This window comes from Podarcis vaucheri (assembly GCF_965113315.1).
Source record: "Podarcis vaucheri genome assembly, chromosome: 3".
Lineage (NCBI taxonomy): Eukaryota > Metazoa > Chordata > Lepidosauria > Squamata > Lacertidae > Podarcis > Podarcis vaucheri.
Window position 1 is genome coordinate 9,573,328 of NC_138761.1, and position 25,306 is coordinate 9,598,633.

Here is a 25,306-nt window from a genome sequence, read left to right on the forward strand (position 1 = left end):
TCCCACAGGACCCTTGTCCCTTGTGACAGAGCGTTCCACCAAGTCGAGGCCAGTCCTGAAAAGGCCCTGGCCCTAGAGAGACCTAGTTAAGACACACTGAAGGTGCTGCAGCCTGCCTGCCATTGACCAAATAGGCAGGCAAACTGCGAACCGCCTCTCGGGTCTGGGGGAAGTCAAAAAGGGTTCACCCAAGTCCAGGGAAAACCCTCGCCTCCAGCATGGCTGCCAGATCGAGGGGGGGGCATTGTTACTGTCCCACAATGGCACCTGACCTGGCTGTAAGCGTCATTACAAAACAGACTATACACGTATGAACGGTTTTTCATATTTCTCTTCTCTTCTTTGTTTATGCTTCCACTGCCCCCTTATTTTTATTCAACACCCCCCAATTGCACCCGAGGTTACTACCACCCCCCTCGATTGTTCCAGTGCCCCCCAGGGGGCAATATGTGTTTGGAGGCAGTTGGAGGACAGATGGCGGCTAACAGATTGAGGTTGAATCCTGACAGACAGAAGTACTGTTTTGGGCGCACAGGAGGCGGGCAGGTGTGGAGGATTCCCTGGTCCTGAATGGGGTAACTGTGCCCCTGAAGGACCAGGTGCGCAGTCTGGAAGTCATCCTGGACTCACAGCTGTCCATGGAGGCACAGGTCAAATCTGTGTCCAGGGCCGCTGTTTACCAGCTCCATCTGGTACGCAGGCTGAGACCCTATCTGCCTGCGGACTGCCTCACCAGAGTGGTGCATGCTCTGGTTATCTCCCGCTTGGACTACTGCAATGCGCTCTACGTGGGGCTACCTTTGAAGGTGACCCAGAAACTACAACTAATCCAGAATGCAGCAGCTAGACTGGTGACTGGGAGTGGCGTTTCCGAGCACAATTCAAAGTGTTGATGCTGACCTTGAAAGCCCTAAACAGCCTCGGTCCAGTATACCTGAAGGAGCATCTCCACCCCCATCATTCTGCCCGGACACTGAGGTCTAGCGCTGAGGGCCTTCTGGCGGTTCCCTCACTACGAGAAGCCAAGTTACAGGGAACCAGGCAGAGGGCCTTCTCGGTAGTGGCACCTGCCCTGTGGAATGCCCTCCCACCAGATGTTAAAGAGAACAACAACTACCAGACTTTTAGAAGACATCTGAAGGCAGCCCTGTTTAGGGAAGCTTGTAATGTTTAAAAGGTTATTGTATTTCAATATTTTGTTGGAAGCCGCCCATAGTGGCTGGGGAAACCCAGCCAGATGGGCGGGGTATAAATAAATAAATTATTATTATTATTATTATTATTATTATTATTATTATTATTATATCACCCACTTTGGGAAACACTGTTCTAATGAAATTATATCACTCCCCATATATGTACACACTGCATTGGAAGCACATTTCCCCACATCCCACCAGGACCCTGGGAACTCATCCAACACAAAGCTACAACTCCCAGCAACCTTAATGAACTACAGTTCCCAGGATTCTTTGGGGGGGATCTTTAAATGTATAGTGTGTATACAGGGAGTGTGATTGCTTCTCTGTCTTCCAGCGAGATGTTTCCAGCCCACAACCAAAGCATGAAAGCAGGTAGCCCTAATCTGTGATTCAATTTCCACCCTCAGCCACAAGTGGCATTCAGAGTGGAATCGGACCGGGAGGCTCCTTCCAATATCTCTGCTGACAGCTGTCCTCCTACACCTTAATCTCTGTTTCTACCGGCATCCCACTGAAAGCTTGTGCTTCGCTAGTGAGCTCATTAACCACGGCCAATCCCACAGAGGAGAGAGCCGCTTCCTCATGATCGCAGCCTCCCTGTGACGTGTCAGTTTCGGTGGAACGATTGCACTGAACTGTAGGAGGGCCGCAGAGTGTGATAGATAGGGGAGCTTTCGCGGAGAGCTGGCGCAGGCCTGTGTGACGCCCTGGCGCGAGTTGCACAAAGCAAAGTGAAACCCACAACTCTTCCCTCCTCTGCCGAACTTCAAGCAATCCCACCTGTTCGGCGAATGCTTTGCTCAGGCCTTTCTGCGTTTCAAAGCTGCAACTCTGTACAGTGGTACCTCGGGTTAAGAACTTAATTCATTCCGGAGGTCCGTTCTTAACCTGAAAGTGTTCTTAACCTGAAGCACCACTTCAGCTAATGTGGCCTCCCACTGCCGCCGGGACGCCGGAGCACGATTTCTGTTCTCATCCTGAGGCTAAGTTCTTAACCCGAGGTACTATTTCTGGGTTAGCGGAATCTGTAACCTGAAGCGTATGTAACCCGAGGTACCACTGTATGTAGTTTAAAAAAACTCATTGACAACAATACATAGTCAAACTTCGCTTGTCGAACGTAATCCGTTCTGGAAGGCCGTTCATCTTCCAAAACGTTCGACAACTAAAAACTGAAAGCAGAAGCCTCAATACAATAGGGAAACTCAAAATGGAAGCAGGTTTACTTTCAGGTTTTCGTTGTTCGGGAGCCGAAACGTTCCAAAACGGAGGGGTTTGGGAACCGAGGTTTGACTGTACAGCATTTCAATCATTTGTAATACATGAAACATTAAATAATATATACAGTGCCAAAATAATAATGACATGCGCAACTCAATAGCTCAGAGCCAAGCAGTCCACATGTTCCTTAAATACGTCCATGAGAGCAACTCTCTATATTGTGTACAGTGGTACCTCTGGATACGAACGGGATCTGTTCTGGAGCCCTGTTCGCATCTAGAAGCAAACGTAACTAGCAACAGCACGTCTGCGCACGCCACTTTTCGCTGCTTTTGCGCATGACATAATTTTGAGCGTCTGTGCATGCACAAGTGGCGAAACGCGGAAGTAACGCGCTCCGTTACTTCCGGGTTGCCGTGGAGCGCAACTCGAATGCGCTCAACCCAAAGCGCATTCAACACGAGGTATGACTGTACTTGTTCTGGTGCGATCCCAACGGAACTCCGACAATGGCATTAAATATATTAACTAAGATTTCGTATACTGGAAGTTGTTGAAATGCCGTACATTATTGTTAATGAATTTTTGTAAACTACATACTCAACTGTAGGAAAAGTAAAATCTGAAATGTAACAAAAATTGAGACAGAAACTCCTTAAAATCCCAGCGTGTTCTGAGTCTGAGTTAATAATAGGCGAGTTATGTCACATTTAAGGGAAACTATGGACTACTTTCAGCATTCTCAAAAAAAGAAAAAAAGAAAGAAACCATTTACTCATCTATTTATTGCAACTAACTAACCAGATTTTGGTTTTGGTTTTTTAAAAAACCAAAACAAAAACACAGATTGCTAAATGAACTGTAACATTTCATTGATTTATAAGATTTCTTAAATTTTAAAATGCAAAGCGAGTCAACGACGTGTACAAGATAATGAAATACACACTTTTGTATTCCCACAGCAAATGGATTGAATCAGCCACTCAACTGAGACAGCAGGCTAAACCATGGATTGCCCCAAACACAAGTTTGATCCAAACCATGACTTGGTTCAGTCATAAGGTAAGGAAAAGAAGGGCTGCACCACCAATCCGGGACGGGGGGGACCACGCATGTGCAGAAATTATATTTTAATGATCTCTGGCATAGAAGGTGCAAGAAAATACAGAATGAGGTGTAGTCTAAATTGCCGAAAAATATGTAATCATCCCAATGTCAAGCGTTAGGCCAGGCTTCCTCAACCTTGGCCCTCCAGATGTTTTTGGCCTACAACTGCCATGATCCCTAGCTAGCAGGGCCAGTGGTCAGGGATGATGGGAACTGCAGTCTCAAAACATCTGGAGGGCCAAGGTTGAGGAAGCCTGCGTTAGGCACTTAAACAACCAGCCAGACAAACAGCTAGCCTTGAACCACCTTGCCGAAAAATAAGTAAGTCTCCCACTATAGTATATTTTGCTCCCTCCTCCTCAGCGCCCCCCAATATTCTCCTCCTCCACTCACACACTGTTCAGGGGACACTGATGGTCCTGCAAATGGGAGCGTGGCCGGGGAGAATTATGCTCAGTACAGTGTTACCTCGGGTTACCTACGCTTCAGGTTTGAGACGCTTCAGGTTACAGACTCCGATAACCCAGAAATAGTACCTCGGGTTAAGAACTTTGCTTCAGGATGAGAACAGAAATCGTGCGGTGGCAGCAGGAGGCCCCATTAGCTAAAGTGGTACTTCAGGTTAAGAACAGTTTCAGGTTAAGAACAGACCTCCGGAACGAATTAAGTACTTAACCTGAGGTACCACTGTACTACAAAAAACAAAAAACCAACACAGTCCAGTAAGTACGTTCACTGGTCACAGGGTGCAGGATGTAGGGGAATGGGGAACTGGTGAGGGAGAAGTGAAGGAATGGAGTGCCTTTGACGGGGGTGTGGCTGGCTGGCTGGCAGCCTGGATCACTGAACTGAAGTTCTTCTCCTTACTGCAATATTAATAATACTGACCTATCTAAAGTGAATTGGGACGCGGGTGGCACTGTGGGTTAAACCACAGAGCCTAGGACTTGCCGATCAGAAGGTTGGAGGTTCGAATCCTCGTGACAGGGTGAGCTCCCATTGCTCAGTCCCAGCTCCTGCCAACCTAGCAGTTCGAAAGCTCATCAAAGTGCAAGTAGATAAATAGGTACCGCTCCGGCGGGAAGGTAAACGGCATTTCCATGCACTGCTCTGGTTTGCCAGAAGCGGCTTAGTCATGCTGGCCACATGACCCGGAAGCTGTACACCGGCTCCCTTGGCCAATAAAGCGAGATGAGCGCTGCAACCCCAGAGTTGGCCACGACTGGACCTAATGGTCATGGGTCCCTTGACCTTATCTAAAGTGAATACTGGAAGGCACGGCTAGTGAACCTTTTCAGCCCAGTGGACCAGATCTTTGACCTCCAAGACCCCTGCAAGTGAACTTAGACAGGTGGGCAGCCCAATAACCAGCTGATCGTCAATGATTTGGAAAGTGCCGCAGAAGGTGCTTTGAAGGCACTGGTGATTGGCGGTGCCTTCAAAGCCCCTTTTAGCCAAGCCTCACCTATCCCCAGTCTGTGCTGGATGTTAGGAACATAACAAGACAAAGCGTGCAAAGCACTTGAACGCTTAAAAGCACCACCCAAATCCGAAGGAATAAAGGAGAATTTGCAAAGCCCAGTTTACAGAGCCTCTGGTTTTCCTTTTCTACCTCTTTCCTTTTTCCTTCCCCACCCACACCAGATAAGAGACTGGACATTGCCAAAAGGAAACATACCACTGCAAGTATGAGTCAATGGCAGAGGACTGGTGGCATGACTAAAGCCTTGCCAACTCGACACACAGCAAGTGGGTGGAAGTTGTCCCACCACACACTCTGCCTTGTGGGTGGCAAAGTGGCCATCGTATGATAAGTTCAACCTTTCACTTCAGCATCATGTGGTAAGGGAAGCAATTCTGTGATGTACGTCATGATCCCCTTTAGGTAACGACTGTGTCTGAGGACCTACTTAGTGTGAAGAAGGTCCAAGGCTCAACTGCCAGCATCTCCTGCTAAAAAGGCTCAGGTAGCAGGTGATGATACAGGTCTCTGTCTGAGAGCCACTGCTTGAGTAAGGTTAACAAAAAGGAGAAAGGACCCCTGGACGGTTAAGTCCAGTCAAAGGTGACTATAGGGTTGAGGCGCTCATCTCACTTTCAGGCCAAGGGAGCCAGCGTTTGTCCACAAACAGTTTTCCGGGTCATGTGGCCAGCATGACTAAACTGCTACTGGTGCACGGAGGACCATGACAAGTGCCAAAGCACATGGAAGAGCCAATTTACCTTCCCGCCGCAGTGGTACCTATTTATCTACTTGCACTGGCGTGCTTTCAAACTGCTAGGTTGGCAGGAGCTGGGACAGAGCAACAGGAGCTCACCCCGTTGCGGGGATTCAAACCGCTGACCTTCTGATTGGCTACCCCCAGAGGTTCAGTGGTTTAGACCACAGTGCCACCCGCATCCCTTCAGAGTAAGAAGATACTGAACTAGATGGACACATAGTTTGACCTGGTACAAGGCAACTTCCTATGCTTCACTGTTCCTCGCTGCAACCATCTATTTTCATCAACAGCATGTTGTACAATTCACAATTAGGCAATAGTGTGTCACATAAGCGAGACAGAACCCTGTCACTCCAAGTTCTTTGACTTCAATTCGCCTGTTCAGAGCTCTCTTTTTCTGATTGTGCTTGTGTAACCCGGGGTCCCAATCTTTCTCAGCCCAGGGACACTTTTAGAAAATGGAGAGAGTGTTGTGGGAAGCACAAAATGCCCGTTTCACAGCAAGGAAAACTAATGATGTTCAGAAAAGAACTCCTTAAAAAGGGGGGGGGAATTCCAGGTACACAGTAAAGTTTACATTTTTAGATGTTCCCTTAAACTAACTTCAGAGAATGCCTATACAGTGGTGCCTCGCAAGACGAAATTAATTCGTTCCGCAAGTTTTTTCTTCTTGCGAGTTTTTCGTCTTGCGAAGCACGGTTTCCCATAGGAATGCATTGAAAATCAATCAATGCGTTCCTATGGAGACCATCCGGGGACAGAAGGGAAGCGCCGCGCGCCTTCCCCTCTGTCCCCGGACCTGTTTTAAAGCAAGGGAAGGGGCAGTGGGGAGAATCGCTTCTCCCCGTTGCCGCCCCTTGGTTCAAAAGGGGTCCGGGGAGAGAGGGGAAGGCGCGCGCGCCTTCCCCTCTGTCCCCGGAGATTGCGGTGCTGGCAACGGGGAGAAGCGATCTTCTCCCCGCCGCCCATTGCTTCAAAAGAGGTCTGGGGACAGCGGGGAAGACGCGCTGTGCTTCCCCGCTATCCCCGGAGCTTGCAGGGCAAGCTTCGTTTTGCGATGCAAGCCCATAGGGAAATGCGTCTTGCGAAGTGGCTAAGAAAACGAAAAACTCCTTCGTCTAGCGAGTTTTTCGTCTTCTGAGGCGTTCGTCTTGCGGGGCACCACTGTACTATGAAGTGTTGGAGTAACCCTGGCTCTGACCTCCAAGTTCAGGTTGTCCTCCCTAATACTTCATTCCCGTGAGACCAGGGGTAGGGAGTGGTTTTCAGCATGAGGACCTGGTTTCCTTCTGGGCAACTTTCTGAGGTTCGCACGCCCATGGTGGGTGGGGCCAGAGGCAAAGGTGGGAGGAGCAATTAATGCAAATGTTACCTTTGTAAAGCAGGCTAGTTTCGACACACTCAAACACCCTTCCCTAGCCTTCATCGAGCTACTGATCAAAGCTCATTCAGATGACAGGTGTGGCTGGTGCCTATTGGGTCTAGGAAGGTGGAAGGGCTGGGAGGGCAACAGAAGGTGGAGCCAGAGCGAATTACAGGTGGAGTCCACTATTTATAGTTTTGTCCCCCATCCCCCTCCCTGCCAAGGTCTGTGAAGGCGAATCTGTGCCCCGTTCACCCTGTTGGGAATAGCCTCCGCTGGCAAACAAGATGCATTCTATCAGAGCCAAGGACAAATTCCAGCTTGGCAAAAACCACTAAACAAGGGTGTGAAGAAGAAGAGTTTGGATTTTATATCCCGCTTTATCCCCCACAACAAACACTCTGTGACGTAAGTGAGGCTGAGAGACTTCAGAGAAGTGTGACTAACCCAGGGTTATCCAGCAGTTGCATGTGGAGGAGCAGAGACGCGAACCCGGTTCACCAGATTACGAGTCCTCCGCTCTTAACCACTACACCAAGCTGGCTCTCCGCTGAAGCAAGGCCGGTGGGCGATATGGACTCAGGAAAGAGGGTGTGGCTGCGGGGTGTGTGTGTGTGTGCAAAACAGGCCTGATATTCCCTAGCCCTGGCATACTAGTTGTTGCATTATTTCAAGCAACATCTTCAGCAGCAAATGCATGAATTACTTGAGCTAAGCATCTCATGGGATGGGAGTTCCACAGACACATAGCTACTCCAGCCTGCCCCTTGGCACATTCCGAGAAAACGAGCATCCCATAAATGAATCCACTGAATAAAATGTTGGCAAAGTAAATTTCCACGGTTACTTACCACTGAAGGGGTTGATTTGCTTTGTGATCCGGGAAACGATAGATTCCTTGAGCTCTCTCTTCTTCACGCACTGTATGCCCAAATTCTGAAAACTGGAACACGCACGGTCAACCATTAGCAGATTAAAAAAAAACAACGAAGAAGAAGCAACAGCAACACAATATTGGCTTGAAATGACTTATTGTGGAAATTCTGATTCTGACAAATTCCACTGCAACTCAATGAAGAGAACAAAAAGGAACATAAACTTTGGCAAAAAGCAAAAAAAGAGGGAGAAGCAACCTGTAAGGTATGCTAAAAGAGAATATGAGGAGTGCGTTGCTAAAAACAAGTTCCTTAAGGACATTTGTAGCAGGAGACCTTCTAAGACAAGGGCTGGCAACCTAAGGCCCATGGGCCACAAGCAGCCCATGGGGGTCATTTAACTGGCCCATGAACCCCCACTGCCCACTCAGGGACCCCTGCCACCTGCTCAGTTGTTTCCTGTGCGCTGCGCTAAACCAGTGCAGAGCAGAGTGGGGACTGCCTTCAGCTATGCTGGCCGGATTCCCATTGGTTGCAGGAAGCTCCTGCAGCCAACGGGAAGCTCTGCGCATGCCTCCTCCGCGTTGGAAGAAGAAGAAGAGTTTGGATTTGATATCCCGCTTTATCACTACCCGAAGGAGTCTCAAAGCGGCTAACAATCTGCTTTCCCTTCCTCCCCCACAACAAACACTCTGTGAGGTGAGTGGGGCTGAGAGACTTCAGAGAAGTGTGAATAGCCCAAGGTCACCCAGCAGCTGCATGTGGAGGAGCGGAGACGTGAACCCGGTTCACCAGATTACGAGTCCATTGCTTTTAGCGCCAGAAATAGTGTTTGCGCATGCTGTCAGGATCTCCGCTCAGCCAAGCTGATAAAACTCATTTTCCTCCGGCCGAGCCTTCAGAATCGCCTCTGACAATAATTAATGACCTGAGCCTCTGATAAGGCCTCAGGCACATTCCCGTTCAGCAGAGTTTCCAGCACAGGGAAGTGATGAGATTTATGGCTACATGGCTAAAGAGTTTTATTTCTCGCTACGCAGACAGCAAAGAAAAATACATCCTCTCTCTATGAAAGCAGAGAGCAACTGAAACAAAGGAACAGGAAACCAGTAACGTCACATCCGTCTCTCGTCTCCCGTGAGACTTCCAACAGTATGGAATGTGTCAGGAATGTAAACAGAGTCCTGTGACTCTAAGCAGCTGCTCAGTGACAAACAGAAACTAACACATGCATCCATGCACGCACACATACTCCGGCCCACCGCGGCGTCTGCAGGACCGTGAACCAGCCCAAGCTACAAAAACTTTGCCAATCCCTGTTCTAAGGAGGCAACTGGGCCCTTAGATGGCAAGGGAGTCAAAGATTTGATAAAGAAGGATAAGAAGACTATAAAGAAGCTAAATGAATTTTTTACATCTGTCTTCACAACAGAAGACAAATCCCAGTGAATGAACTAAGTTTTTCAGGAAGGGAGTCTGAGAAATAATAATAATAATAATAATAATAATAATAATAATAATAATAATAATAATAAATTTTATTTATACCCCGCCCTCCCCAACCAAGACCGAGCTCAGGGCGGCTAACACCAGATGTAAAACAATTGATTAAAATACAACTTAAAAAACAAGATTAAAATACAACATTAAAATGCAGCCTCATTTCAGGAGAAACTCAAAAAAAGGGGGGGGGATGAAAACGTCAAGTCTTCACCAAGGCTAACTATCCAGACTGGTCCTACGTGGGTCAGAAAAAAGCCAGGGAAGTCCCCTAGTAGAAGTGCCATCACAGAAGGAAAAAGGAAAAAAGAAAGAGGGGAGGGGATTAAGAAACTGAGACAGATAGTGGTAGCGAGGGATGAAGTTCTAGGCCTAACAGACAAAATTAAAACTGGCAAATTGGCGAGTTCAAATTACACCCACCTGAGAGTTCTTAAAGAACTCAAATGTGAAATTACCAAACTGGCAACAAAAATGTGTAGCTTGTCCCTCATTTCAGCCTCCATACTTGAGGACTGGAAAACAGCCGAGGCAATGCCAATTTTTTATTTATTTTTTAAAAAAGGATTCAGGGATATCCTGGAAATTACAGGCTGGTTAGTTTAACTTCTGTCCCAGGAAAACTGGTGGAAAGTATTGTTAAAGATAAAATAGCCAAGCAGCTAGAAGAACAAGCCCTACCGAAGGAGAATCAGCATGGCTTCTGCAAGGATAAGTCCTGCCTTTCAAAGAGTTCTTTGAGAGTGTCAACAAGCTTATAGCTAGAGATGATGCAGTTGACAAAGTGTACTTGGACCTCCCAAAAACTTTCCACAAGGTACTTCACCAAAAGCTCCTGAATAAGCTTAGCAGTCATGGAACAAGAGGAGAGGTCCTCTTGCGGATCTGAAATTGGTTAAGTATCAGGAAGCGGAGAGTGGGAATAAATGGACTGCTCATTGAATGGAAATGTTGAAAGTCCCCCAAAGATCGATACTGAAACCTGTGCCTTTTAATTTGTTCATGAACAAACTAGAGTTAGGTGTGAGCAGCGAGGTGGCCACATTTGCTGATGGCATTGAATAGTTCAAGGTTGTTAAAACACAAAAGGATTGCGAAGAGCTCCAAAAGGACCTCTCCAAACTGAGTGAATGGGCAGTAAAATGGCAAATGTGACCCAATGATTTTATGCTGGGGCAAACAATTTTAAGGTCCGTATAGTTAAAGCTAGGGTTTTCCCAGCAGTGATGTATGGAAGTGAGAGCTGGACCATAAAGAAGGCTGATCGCCGAAGAATTGATGCTTTTGAATTATGGTGTTGGAGGAGACTCTTGAGAGTTCCATGGACTGCAAGAAGATCAAACCTATCCATTCTGAAGGAAATCAGCCCAGAGTGCTCGCTGGAAGGACAGATCCTGAAGCTGAGACTCCAATACTTTGGCCACCTCATGAGAAGAGGAGATTCCCTGGAAAAGACCCTGATGTTGGGAAAGATGGAGGGCACAAGGAGAAGGGGACAACAGAGGACGAAATGGTTGGACAGTGTTCTCGAAGCTACCAGCATGAGCCTGACCAAACTGCGGGAGGCAGTGGAAGACAGAAGTGCCTGGCATGCTCTGGTCCATGGGGTCACGAAGAGTTGGACACGACTAAACAACAACAAAGAGTTTTTAATTTCACATATATTCCCATGGGGTCTGAGCTTGATCAGGAACAAGACATTGGGCTCATTGAGCTATCGCTTGTCCCTTGCCCAGAAACCATGGGTCTGGTTAGGTTTTCTGCTCATCTTCTGCTTTCTAGGCACGATCCCTAGTGGTTTTCTGTGTGTGCCACTTCTTCCCCCAGGAAAACCTGCTCTTTACTGCTGAACTGGAGCAAACGTCAAGCCACGGAAAACCCGATCAGCATTTGCTCCGATTCAGGGGTAAATAGCGGGTTTCCCCAGGGAGAAGTGGTGAGTCAAGGAGATGTGTGGATGAGCACTCAGTGTGCGGCAGCTGTGAGAAAGACAAATTCCATGGATCATTAGGAAAGGAATTGAAATTGAAACTGTTGATATCGTAAAGTCGCTATGCAAATCGACGGTGGAATACTGTGTCACCTCCAAAGGAAACTGTAGAGTTAGAAAAAGGAAAGCAACACGATGAAGGGGATGGAGCAACACTTGGGACTTTTCAGTTTTGGAGGAAAGGTGAATAAGAGATGTCACAAGAGAAGTTTATAGAATTGTGTGAGGCATAGAGAAAGTGGGGAGAGATAAGCTGTTTCTCCCTCTCTCACAACACTAACAACAACAACAACAACAACAACAACAATTATTTTATTATTTATACCCCAGCCACTCTGAGTGGCTTCCAACAGAATATTAAAATACTATAGTCTACAAAGCTCCCCCCCCCCAAGAATCCTGGGACCTGTAGTTCATTAAGAGTGCGGGGAGTTGTAGCTCTGTGTTGGATGAATCACAATTCCCAGGGTCCTGGTGGGATGCGGGGAAATGTGCTTCCAATGCAATGTGTACATACATGGGGAGTGATATAATTTCATTAGAACAGTGTTTCCCAAAGTGGGTGATTACCATAATTTTCGCCCCATAGGACGCACCGCCCTATAGGACGCACCTAGTTTTTTTTTGGGGGGGGGAAATAAAGAAAAAAAATTATTTCCCCCCCAGGCACGGGGCTTGCGCGGGGGAAGCCTGAGCTTCCCCCGACCCCAGCCCCCAGAACAGCCTCCTATCCGCAAGCCTAGGGAGCCGCGCTGGTCTCCCCAGGCTTGCAGACAGCTGTGCAAAGCCCGGGCACGCTCTTCAGCGCGCCCGAGGCTATGGAATGCAGAGCTGCGCGGACCCCGGGAGGGTCTCTTGCTCTCCAGGCTTCAGCAAAAGCCTGTATTCGCCCCATAGGACGCACCCACATTTCCCCTTCATTTTTGGTGGGGGAAAAGTGCGTCCTATAGGGCGAAAAATATGGTAATAATAATAATTTATTTATACCCCGCCCATCTGGCTGGGTTTCCCCAGGCACTCTGGGCGGCTTCCAACAAAATATTAAAATGCAGTAACCTATTAAACATTAAAAGCTTCCCTAAACAGGGCTGCCTTCAGATGTCTTCTAAAAGTCTGGTAGTTGTTTTTCTCTTTGACATCTGGTGGGAGGGTGTTCCACAGGGCGGGCGCCACTACCGAGAAGGCCCTCTGCCTGGTTCCCTAAAGCTTTGCTTCTCACAGCGGGGGAACCGCCAGAAATTATTAGAGCTTCAGTTGGATTAGAGGGCAAATCCAAGGGGGCGAGAGAGTTTAGAGCCTATTATTTCTTGAGCTGTTTTTCTGCATTAGTGTGTTATCATAGCAAATGATGAAATACTGAAGAATGACCTTTACTTTTAAGAATGACTACTTTACTTTGTTGACTAAACTCTAAGATTCCTTCGATTTGTCAAATAGGCACTGAGCTTTGTGTGAACTAGGCTTTGTTTATCTTGCTTTCAGTTCTGTATTTTGTTACACACACACACACACACACACACACACACACACACACACAGTGATTTTATGATGTGAACCACCCTGAGTTTACAGATGTAGGGCGGTACAAAAATTAATAATAATAATAATCAGTGTTACTCCAAATTAACTGATAAGCCACTTGGAAAATTTTGAGAAGTGCAAATTTCAAAGGATAGCTGTGCTTTGGTTAGTGTGTTGCCCCGGAAAGCCTTTAAATGCAAACTGAAACCAGTTCCTCCCACCATCCCTAAAATGAGGTTTGACCTGATACGGAAGAGTTAGGCACAGCCCCCAGCCATTCAGACAACCCTGCGGTGACTGTGCCTCAATCGGCATTGGGATTTCTTACAAAATGGCAGGCCTAGGTGGACTGGGTTGAACATCTGATCAGCCTTTTTTCTTTTTATGGCAAAAATCAGCAAGTCCATACCAGTATTTACCAAGCCAGCTGTTTTTTGACTACAGTTCCCATAATCCCTGACACTGGTCCTGCTAGCTAGGGATGATGGGAGTTGTAGTCCAAAAACAGACAGAGACCCAAGTTTGGGAAACACTGGTATAGACCATGGGTAGGCAAACTAAGGCCCGGGGGCCGGATCTGGCCCAATCGCCTTCTAAATCTGGCCCGCCGACGGTCTGGGAATCAGTGTGTTTTTACATGAGTAGAATGTGTCCTTTTATTTAAAATGCATTTCTGGGGTATTTGTGGGGCATAGGAATTCGTCCCCGCCCCAAAAAATATAGTCCACCCCCCACAAGGTCTGAGGGACAGTGGTCCAGCCCCCTGCCGAAAAAGTTTGCTGACCCCTGGTATAGACAAACAGGCTTACAGTATAAGACAATACAGTTTAACCCTCACATAGCTACAATTCCCAGCACCCTTAACAAACTACAGTTCCCAGGATTCTTGTGGGGAAGGAGCCAGGGTAATTTAAATGTACGATGTAGGTGTGATCCTTAACCATAAAAAAAAACCCTGAATATGCATTCTTGATATGGTGGCACACAGGAATTTGGAGCAAGGAACTGGCAGTGTTAAACACCTCCCACAGACTTTTAGAAGACATCCTGTTTAGGGAAGCTTTTAATGTTTAATAGACTATTGTATTTTAATATTCTGTTGAAAGCCGCCCAGAGTGGCTGGGGAAACCCAGCCAGATGCACGTATAAATATATTATTATTATTATTATTATTATTATTATTATTATTATTATTACCCAGGCCAAGAAAATCCTGCTGCCACTGGCAAATCCAGGTGTGATCTAAGACAATGGGAGTCCCTGCACCTATCAGATATCATCGCTTGGAGGCAAGGGTAGAGTGTAGAATTGGGGCAGGTGTCCTTTCTTGGGACAAGGGTAACTGTACTCCACCTCTGGAGACAGGGCCGGCCTGCCCATGAGACAGACTGAAGCAGATACCTCAGGCGGGGGAATCCCATGGGACGGTGGTGTCCCATGTGGATCATGCAGCTGCTTCCAGCGAGAGCTCGTAGAATTCTTATGAGATCTCGCCAGAAGCCGATGTAGCTATAACCTCAGGCACACAACCCCAGAAATCAAAGCTTCAGCAGGGACGACATCTTCCCGTTTCACCTCAGGTGGTAAAACGGGCCGGGATGCCCCCTGTGTGGAGAGACCTCCTGGGTCTACCCTCCCGGCACAATCATTTGTGGGTCTGCCATTCCCTCAGCTGCCAAACCAATGGCCTAACGGCTACGGCTGCTTCGATGACTAGGATGTTTTGTCAACATTCAGGTGCTTTGCAAGACCCAGCGGTGCGCACCATCTCCTCCGTGAGTCACAGGAAGGACGGCGACTTCCTTTCAGAACTGGATGTTCTGCTCTGATATGAAGTGCTGCAGTTCAAAAAGCAAAACTGCTGTTGCTCTGTTTTTGCCTCTTTCACAGGGAGATGAAAGCGTGTGTTTCTCTTCCACTACCTCTTTGGCCCAGTAGTGATGTATGGAAGTGAGAGCTGGACCATAAAGAAGGCTGATCACCGAAGAATTGATGCCTTTGAATTATGGTGCTGGAGGAGACTCTTCAGAATCCCATGGACTGCAAGAAGATCGAACGCATCCATTCTTAAGGAAATTAGCCCTGAGCACTCACTGGAAGGACAGATCATGAAGCTGAGGCTCCAATACTTTGGCCACCTCATGAGAAGAGAAGACTCCTTGGAAAAGACCCTGATGTTGGGAAAGATTGAGGGCAGAAGGAGAAGTTGACGACGGAGGATGAGTTGGTTGGACAGTGTTCTCAAAGCTACGAACATGAGTTTGACCAAGCTGTAAGAAGCAGTGGAAGACAGGAGTGCCTGGCGTGCTCTAGTCCATGGGGTCGCGAAGAGTCGGACACGACTAAACGACTAAACAACACCTCTTTGGCAGAAAGTCCAAGTGGCAGGGATCTGTGGTGTAGTAGAGGAGATGCACAAGGTCCAGAGCGGGAACAATGATACTACCTGCCAGAATGCCCAGGGTCTCCTTAGCTCCGACTAGTGAATGCAGTGATAACGAGGCTTTCAAGTTCGTCTGAGACAGATTAGCATACAGCAGGCGTAGGCAATTTCGGCCCTCCAGATGTTTTGGGACTACAATTTCCATCATCCCTGACCACTGGTCCTGTTAGCTAGGGATGATGGGAGTTGTAGTCCCAAAACATCTGGAGGGCCGAGTTTGCCTATGCCTGGCCTAGAGGTAGTGTGGCTATTTTTAAATACAGCTTTATCCAGGAAATCTATGCCATAACCAGGACCTTCAAAATAGCACATTCCCTTGAAATGTACCAATGTGTACATTTATGGTACAAGGGTTGTAGCCTTACAGTACAAATTTGGAATCCTAGAACTGTAGAGTTGGAAGGACTACAATTCCCATCATCACTAGCTAACAGGACCAGTGGTCAGGGATGGTGGGAATTGTAGTCCCAAACATCTGGAGGTCCAGAGTTTGCCTATGTCTGACTTAGTCCAACCCCCTGAGAAGTAATGTCTACTGAGAAGTAAGTCCTATTTAATTCAGTGAGTCTTACTACCTGGAAAGCAGGTTTGGATTACTGCAGTCATAACCCCGCTTACCTGGGAGTAAGCTCCACTGAGGTCAGAAGGACTTGTTTGCAAGTAGACATGATTGGGATCACACTGTGAGGCTGGAATTCTAAGCCTACTTACACGGGAGTAAATCCCATTTAATTCAGTCGGATAGTAGATTACGGCTTGCGCCGTAAATGCACATGGAATGGAATTTACTCTGAAGTTTACTTGATGCCTTCAGACTTCTCTTTTATGAACGTGAGCAGGTTAAATGGAATAGCTCTGAAAGGGGGCCTACACTCGCACACAGAGAAAGATCCCCCCCTTTAAACTGTCAGCAGAGGACGTGAGCGCCCATTTAGCAGTAGGTATTGTGGTTTTGTGTTTAAAAAGGAAAATAGCAAATTGGTCAGGTTGGCATTAGAGTTTCCACAAAAAACAGGGTAATGTCAAACCATGTGATCAAGGAAAAAATGGTAATATATTGCCTATACACAGATAGATGGCAAATAAATAGATACACACACAGAGAGAGACAGAGAGAAACAGAGCCAGTTTTCTGATCTCATTTGAATGCAGCTTCCTAATTTGCATGTGATGGTATCAGGTCACAGGACAGTATTAAGGGACTCTCCCCACCTACCTCCAGAAACCTGATTCTTTCCCACATGGAAAACCCATGACATCACCCCACCCCTGGGAGGATGCAAAATAGGAAGTTGAAAGCCAGATAATACTGTGCAATATCAGAAATCAGAGCAAATTGCAAAAGAGGCATCTCAGGCTAACCAGCTAGTCTCTCCCCATCCCTGGGTCTTCTTGACCCCATTATATGCCTGGTGAGATGAACACTAAACAAAAACTTGAATGCAGCGTGGCTTATGCTTTTCGGAATGACTGCTCTAGCAGGAGAATGAAAACAACAGAGGGGCTTTTGTAGCACTTTAAATCCTAACTGATATGCAGAATGAGCCTATGCCTGTTTACTTGCAATGCTGTGCTCAATGGGGAGTTCTCTTTAGTAAGTGTGTTTATCATTTGCTGCCTTATCGAGGCACAAGGGACACGGGTGGCACTGTGGTCTAAACCACAGAGCCTCTTGGGCTTGCTGATCAGCGGTTCGAATCCCCATGAAGGTCAGCGGTTCGAATCCCCATGACGGAATGAGCTCCTGTTGCTCTGTCCCAGCTCCTGCCAACCTAGCAGTTTGAAAGCATGCCAGTGCAAGTAGATAAATAGGTACCACTGTGGCGGGAAGGTAAACGGCGTTTCTGTGTGCTCTGGCTTCCCTCACGGTGTCCCGTTGCACCAGAAGCAATTTAGTTATGCTGGCCACATGACCTAGAAGGCTGTCTGTGGACAAACGCCGGCTCCCTCGGCCTGAAAGCGTTACGAGCGCCACAACCGCATAGTCATCTTTGACTGGACTTAACCATCCAGGGGTCCTTTACCCACCTAGATGGGGGCCCATTTCATCAGATGCATGAAGCATTTCAACCTTGCTGATATATCCATGCACAGGTACTGTATGTGAGAGAACTCGCGCTTTAATGCTCTGTGTCTGAGTGTTGTTGTTGTTTTGCTTTGAGCTTTCCCCTGGCTCTTTAAAGCTGAATCAGAGCAAATGTCAGTTCGGGATTTCCACTGATGGAAGTTTGCTCCGATTGAGCTTTAAAGAGCAGGTCTGTGTGGGGAGAGCTCCGGAGGAAAAACGAAAGGATGTTCAGACACAAGCCCTGAGTGTGTATGTGATCCAGAGAGCTAGAACTATGAAAGGCAACCAGTACAAGTTGCTGTAACTGCTGTGGAAAGCTCAAATGCATCTTCTGGCTCGCTCAGTTGGTTAGAGCGTGGTGCTGATAATACCAAGGCTGCAGGTTTGATCCCCACACGGAACAGCTGCATTGCAGGGGGTTCTGTCTTTGGCCACACCTAACAACAGCCACTACTTACATCAGAACTCTGCGCTCCGGCCCAAATTCAGCTTCATAGAAACCATTTTCGCAGTCTTTTCCAACCAGCCGATGGGGGTGAGGTCTGTACGGCTCGTTCTTGGTCACCAACGTTATTCTGATTTTTATTTTCCCGAAGTAGTTGAACACCTGCAAAGGAAAGAGAGAGAGGGGAGAGCCCATCACCCTTGTGCCTTCTGTCAGACGTGGAGAGGAATTGTCACGTTCAAGGCGAAACCAGCTGCCCTGATTACAAGAAGGTTCTATTTCAATATGCTGGTTTTAACCTGTAAAGTCCTTCACAACCTCAGGCAGCAAGGAAACGCTGACACGGCAACAAGTAAACGCTGGAAGCAGGGCCTTTACAACTGTGGCCCCATAAATATTTTGTTCCCAAGGAACTATAATAGAACCATAAAATTGTAGAGTTGGAAGGGATCCTGAGTATCATCTAGTCCAACCCCCTTGAATGCAGGAATATGCAGCTGCCCCATACAGGGATCGAACCTGCAACCTTGGTGTTATCATCACCACACTCTTATGGGATTCAAAAGGGATTGTCAAACCTGGTAGCTAGTCTTCTTGCTATGACTTTTTAAAAAAATTCTAATTAGTCATTTGTATTTATTGTTTCATCCGGTTTTGACCTTTAAAGCCCTATGCGGCCTAGGACCCACATACCTACTGGACCGCCTCTCCTGGTATGCCCCACGGAGGACCTTAAGGTCCACAAATGACAACATTTTGGAGGTCCCAAGTCGCAAGGTGGTTAGATTGGACTCAACTAGGGCCAGGGCCTTTTCGGTACTGGCCCCGATTTGGTGGAATACTGTCACAAGAGACTAGGGCCCTGCAGGACTTGACATCTTTCCGCAGGGCCTGCAAGACAGAGCTGTTCTGCCTGGCCTTTGGTTTGGACTGAGTCTGACCCTTATGTTTACCTCCCCTTATGGTTTTGATCTATGGGCTACTTTTAAAATGAGGCTGCATTTTAAATTGGATTTTAACCTGTATTTTAAATTGCCCCCCCCATTATGTTTTTACTGTAATTTTACAGGTGTTAGCCATCCTGAGCCCAGCTCTGGCCGGGGAGGGCGGGGTATAAATATTATTATTATCATCATCATCATCACTGGTTAGGGCAAGCTTCTTATAAATAGCTAAAACCTACGAACAAATAAACAGCAGTACACAAGCAACTAAAGAGGCCAAAATACAGGTGCCATTGAACATGCGGTTAAATATCACATGTATTTTCTTCCAACAAACAGTTGCCATTTCTGCTGGGTCCGCTTTTAAGCTCTCGCTTTCCTGCCTGCTGCAGTCCTGCAGTTTGGCCATCTTAAATGCAGGACAAATAGAAGCAGAGTTGGAAGGGACCCCAAGGGTCATCTAGTCCAACCCCCCCCTTTGCAGTGTAGAAATCCTGCCCACAGCCATCTCTGGATGGGCTCGAACCACCAGCCTTCTGGCTAAAAGCCAGAGGCGACAGTGAGTGGAGAAATGAATGTGAATTTTGTATTTGTACAGTAGAGTATCTTCCACAAACATCTTAAGAACCTTTTTCGAGCTTCTATTCAGGCAAGCAAGACCAGAGTTCAAGGACACATTCCAGCCAGGCGAAAACACTAATGGAGCATGAAGGATGTGGCCTGGGGAGAGAGCATGTGTCCAGGGAGGAGGAATGGCCAAGTGAGAGTCCTGGGGGCCAGATGGAGCAGCATGGAGGGCTGCCTTCGGTCCCCTGGCCTGAGCTTGTCCACCTGTGTCCTAGAGATCAACTTGGAGCACTACCAATCACATACCGGTGACTTCAGAGTGCCCGAGTATAGTTGATTAGGAGGCGCTGTGTCAAGAAGCCCGCTTCCCCCCTAAAGATCAGAGTTCTTAAGATAACGAAAGTGACAGGAAAATGCGCTGGGAAGTTGAGATAGCACTTGCTTTGAGACAGCATCATCTAACCTCCCCAGAAACAAATCAGAATGAAGGTTCAATAAGCAGGTGGTCTGGAAGGGCCTTTCTCCTGCAGTGCTATACCTAACAGCTGTTTGACAGTGGAGCAGACTTCCTCAGTAGGCTGTGGACTCCCCTGGAGGTTTTTTAAGCAGAGGTTGGATGGTCACCTGTCGTGTATGATCTAGTTAAGATTCCTGCATTGTAGTGTGTTGGACCCTCGGAGTTCCATCCAACTCAATAATTCCATGATTCTATTATTCTACTTCAGGCACAGGCAAACTTGGCCCTGTTTTGGGACTACAACTCCCATCATCCCTAGCTATCAGGACCAGTAGTCAGGGATGATGGGAGTTGTAGTCCCAAAATATCTGGAGGGCCAAGTTTGCCTATGCCTGTTCTATTTACTTACTGAATTCAATGGCCCTTACTTCCAAGTAGACATGCATATAATTTGGCTGTTCGTGGCCTTTAGAGCCTGTGGGATTGCCTTACTCCCACGTGCCCACTAGACCACTTTGATTGGCAGAACTGGCAGGTGCCACGTGATATCCGTTCTGCATTTGTAAGCATTCGATCATATAGTGTGGCATCACCGATTCCTACACTTTGGGATCTTCGTCTGCTGATATCAGGAAAGCCCCTTCGCTGCAATATTTTCAGCGCCTGCTAAAATATTCTTGTTTAGACAAGCCTACTCAGATGCTTAGGAAGTTGAGGTAATTTTAATCTGTTTTAGTATTTTAACTTTTTTATGTTTTAAAGTGTTGTTGCAGCCGCCCCCCCCCAATTTTATTGTGCTATCTCTTTTGTAAAACAATTTGAGGGTTGTTTCTTTCTTTGTTTGTTTTACAATTAAGCAAAATATGAAATAAGTAAATAAGTAAGTAAATGAAACAATAAGCATTTGCCTCTTGGGCAAAACAACTCCTGGTTCCTTTTTAAAAGAAGGGAAAGACAAAAACACAATAACAAAGAGGAATACCTGTATTGCCGGGAAAGTCCGATTCATATCGCTGCTGTGTTCTCCTGGAATGCTTCCTGCTGATCTCCCCTCACATTTGTACCGGAAACGCATCCCTCTTTGTCTAGGCTGCTCACATATTTCAATGTATGGTTCATGACCATCTTTGGAAAGAAAGAAAGCAGTGCAATGTTTTATTTTATTTACTGCGGCTAGGCTGAATGTTCTTGACTCGGCGGTTCTGAAGGGAAGATATGGAGGAGTCCCATATGACCAGAGATTATGCCACTGTGCATTGGGTGAGGTAGAATCCACAGAGCATATTTTACTGAGCTGTCCCATCTACAACGATTTAAGACAGTATCTTATAACTCCATACTTACCCCAGCTCAGTTCCCGACAAAGAGGAAAGCAGACAGCATATCTGCTAAATAAGTCTTCTGGGAAAACAACTTTGTCAGTGGCTAAATTTCTTTTCCTGGGACTCAAGCGTCGGAAACGTATAACTGAAAGCCTTGATGTGGGTTATCTGTGAGAGGTCTAGTACTGTGGCCCTACCTTATTTATGTACCCCTATGATGTTATAGTTTATAATTATTGTGTAATGTTTTATTTCTGACTATCGGTCGAATAAAGGAAATTGTTGTTGTTGTTTTATTTTTTAAAAAAGGTAAAGTATTCCCTTACAGCAGGCAGAAAAGTTTACAAACAGGGGATGTAGGAATCGGGTCTCTCTCCCGTTGCAAATTCTGCAAAATGCATTTTCAGACACCAATTTATACCTGTAGAGCAGTGTTTCTCAAACTTGGGTCCTCAGACTCCAATTCCCACCATCCCTGACCATTGGTCCCACTAGCTAGGGATGATGGGAGTTGTAGTCCAACAATAGTCAGGGACCCAATACAGAGAAAAACGTGTCCTTTTGCTTTATACTGGGTAAAGCCACTGGTCCCTATAGCGCAGTGTTGTTCACACTGACTTGCAGAAGCACCCCAGGGCTTCAGGAAGGGGTCCTCTCACAGTCCTACTTGGAGATGCCAAGGGGTTGAACCTGGAAACTTCAGTACTCTGCCACAATTATCACAGCCCTTTGCTTAGTTGCGGATAAGCCAGAAAACTCCTCTGATCTTAGAAATCAGGACTGATAGGATTAATTAAGACTGTCTGAACAGGTGCTTCTCTCAACTTTGGAACTATGGTTTAAATAAGGATGATCTGCTGGGAGCACATGATAAATATTTCTCTGTGTTGTTGTTTTTGCTAAGGGGAGCTATGCTAGCTAAGAGTATGTGCGAGTCATGGTTCTCCGAATGGATTGCTGTTTCCCGCAGCCTCACGCGTCATATTGATGTGTAGCCTGAAAGTGGATTTGTGAAGCAAAGTACAAGCGCATGTCAGAAATATATACGGGAAAGTGTGCCTTGTCTCTTCTGAAGCAGAAGCGATGGGAAACACTGTCTGTCCATTGGCCCTACTAAGAAACCAGCTCCTTCTCTTTCTGAACTGTTTATTGTGCTAGCTATTCAATATCAGAGCAGCTATGGAAAATTAACAATCGGTAGCTAAGTTTGCTTGTTTTCCTCTTCTCTCCTCATCCCTTTTTCATTTTATGCTGTGTCTTTTAAATTGTAAACTTGAAGACAGGGATTGTCTTGTTTTTACTGATCTTATGTAAGCCACTGGAAGCCTTTTCATCTAAATATTGGGTTGTGTGTGTGTGTGTGTGTGTTTTAATGCTTTAAACCACAGTGCCACACACACATATTTCTGCTCATCTTTTGAATATGCAACTTTATTTGTCAGATTATTATTATCATGTGCGTTTATCATATCATGGATTAATTTTATGTGGTTCTGCTTGAGGGAAAACCAGTCTTCTTTAAAAAAATATATGTTAAAACCAAAAACCAGTCCCGTCATTAGGAAGGAATGGCTTGATTGAGGCTAGCTGGATTAATGAAATTCAAAAATCAGCTTTTATTACACAGCCACAGACCTGATACAAGCAAATCAAAATCGTTAATAAAATTGTCTCATCCAGCTGCTGCATTGCTGCTTAAAAACTCTGTCTTTTTGGCCTAAAATCAAGAGGCAGCGGGAGAGAGAGAGAGAAAGAGAGAGAGAGAGAGAGAGAGAGAAGGTGGGAGAGAAAGTTATTTGGTTTCTTATCCTGATGATGACATCACCTGCACTTCACTAAGTCAAGAAGCAGCTTCTTTCCAACCACTTGATCTGTGGTTGGAAATTAATATCACCAACAGTGTGTATTATGTGCAAAAGCATAACTCAGTGTTCAAAGACACAGTCCAAAGGAATAGCTCAGTTGGTAAAGATTGAGACTCTTAATTTCAGGGTTGTGGGTTTGAGTCTCACGCTGGGCAAAAGATTCCTGCATCGCAAGGGTTTGACCCCTTCCTACTCTATAATTCTATGTTCAAATTCATATTTACTTTGAAAAAAGAAATCTGTGTTTTCCCCATGTTCTTCAGGACACGGTCACCAACAGAACAACTAGCAGATCCCCATACATGCAGCCTGTTAGGGCCAAATGTATACATTTCAGCAGAATCCAGTGATAAGGTACTGGACTACACCACTTAAGCTGCAGATCTAGGAAAGCAACCCATCAGGGAGGGGCAAATGTTTTAAGGGCTGGGGTAGATTCTGTTCAAATAGGCAAACCTATCTAATTCACATTTTCTGAAACAGTAAGGGACCCCTGACCATTAGGTCCAGTCGTGGCCGACTCTGGGGTTGTGGTGCTCATCTCGCTTTATTGGCTGAGGGAGCTGGCGTACAGCTTCCGGGTCATGTGGCCAGCATGACTAAGCCACTTCTGGAGAAACCAGAGCAGCGCACGGAAACGCCCTTTACCTTCCCGCCGGAGTGGTACCTCTTTATCTACTTGCACTTTGATGTGCTTTCAAACTGCTATGCAAAATGAACAACATTTGCATTTTTTCGTGTTTGGCACTGCAATCCCCCAACCAAGGAAGGTGTACACAAAATGCACCATGGTAGGGCAAGGTGATCATCAACCGACAGGCATATATTGGTGAAAATAACATACAGAAACACATTCTATCTGGGGAAGTTGATTTGCAGAAACGTGAAAATCAGGCGAAACCTCACACATACTGTATATGTAAATTGGGAGAACTTCCTACCAAGTTTCAGAGGAAAAAAGAAAATCACAAACTGATGTGGAGAACAGAACTTAATACTGGATCAATGAAAAATGGAGAAGCTTTTTAACATGGCTTTTTTCTATTGCACAACCCTAGTGCTGAACGCTTGGAATTCACATGTCTGAAGCAAAGACAGCTTTACTTCAGAGTATTTTGGAAACTTCCCCTTCTTTATCAATGTAACCATTACAAAGGGGCAATTAGCTAGAAACCTATGGCTTTACTAGGAAGTTAGAAACTTCCCCTATTGTTTGAAAAGGGGGGGGGACACCCTCCCATAACAGGCCGCTAACCAGCTTAAAATATATTGTCTGCAGTTGGAGATACACATCTTAGTAGCGCTCTAAATCACCCATTCAATTGTCACTCTTCCACAACTCCTGAAATCTGGTAGCTCTTTACTTGAATAAGCAGATTATACATGCACCCGGAACTAGTTCAGTACAGGTTTGGTTACATTTTTGGAGTTCCTTTGTAACTGACTGCTAATTAGTGCCAGGAATACCGAAATGAACCTTTATGCAATCAACCTTTATGCAAGTCCTCTGAGGCACAGATTCTAAACCAAAGTTGCTTGAAGATACGCATTTTGATGCTAAAGTTTCTACATGCAAAAATCAACCTTTGAATAAATAAATGTGACATTTCCCCCAAAATGTGTTCATTAGCATTTTTTGTTTTTTAGAGCTTTTATTGTAAGGCGCTTAAACTGAGATACTTATTTAATGTGTAGATATTTGGGAACTATGCTGGTCTATGACTGTAATAAAGATTTTGATTGGATTGGATATTTGGGAAGGGGTTTAAGAGGGGCGGGGAATTAGTATCCTTCTTAGAGATGAAGGACAGGATAAAAAGGTAAAGAGACCCCTGACCATTAGGTCCAGTCGTGGCAGACTCTGGGGTTGTGGCGCTCATCTCACTTTATTGAGGGAGGGAGCCGGCGTACAGCTTCCGGGTCATGTGGCCAGCATGACTAAGCCACTTCTGGCGAACCAGAGCAGCGCACGGAAACGCCGTTTACCTTCCCGCTGGAGCGGTACCTATTTATCTACTTGCACTTTGAGGTGCTTTCGAACTGCTAGGTTGGCAGGAGCAGAGACCGAGCAACGGGAGCTCACCCCGTCGCGGGGATTCGAACTGCCAACCTTCTGATCAGCAAGTCCTAGGCTCTGTGGTTTAACCCACAGTGCCACCCGCGTCCCGTGAAGGACAGGATAGAAATCATGTAT

The 25,306-nt window shown here is 46.3% G+C and overlaps 1 protein-coding gene across 3 annotated transcripts in view; it reads right to left on the reverse strand.

Annotated features, from left to right (window-relative positions):
- The window catches only part of REL (REL proto-oncogene, NF-kB subunit), a 54,831-nt gene that overhangs the window by 21,081 nt on the left and 8,444 nt on the right, over positions 1–25,306 (reverse strand). For all 3 annotated transcript variants that reach the window (XR_014218172.1, XM_082217617.1, XM_082217616.1), the window contains exons 2-4: positions 20,908–21,050; positions 17,971–18,119; positions 7,967–8,058 (exon numbers count right to left, since the gene is read on the reverse strand). Coding sequence is in view for 2 of the 3 variants with exons in the window: in XM_082217617.1 (XP_082073743.1) it covers positions 7,967–8,058; positions 17,971–18,119; positions 20,908–21,050 (384 nt within the window). In the remaining variant the exon portion in view is untranslated. The remainder of the gene's footprint in view (positions 1–7,966; positions 8,059–17,970; positions 18,120–20,907; positions 21,051–25,306) is intronic.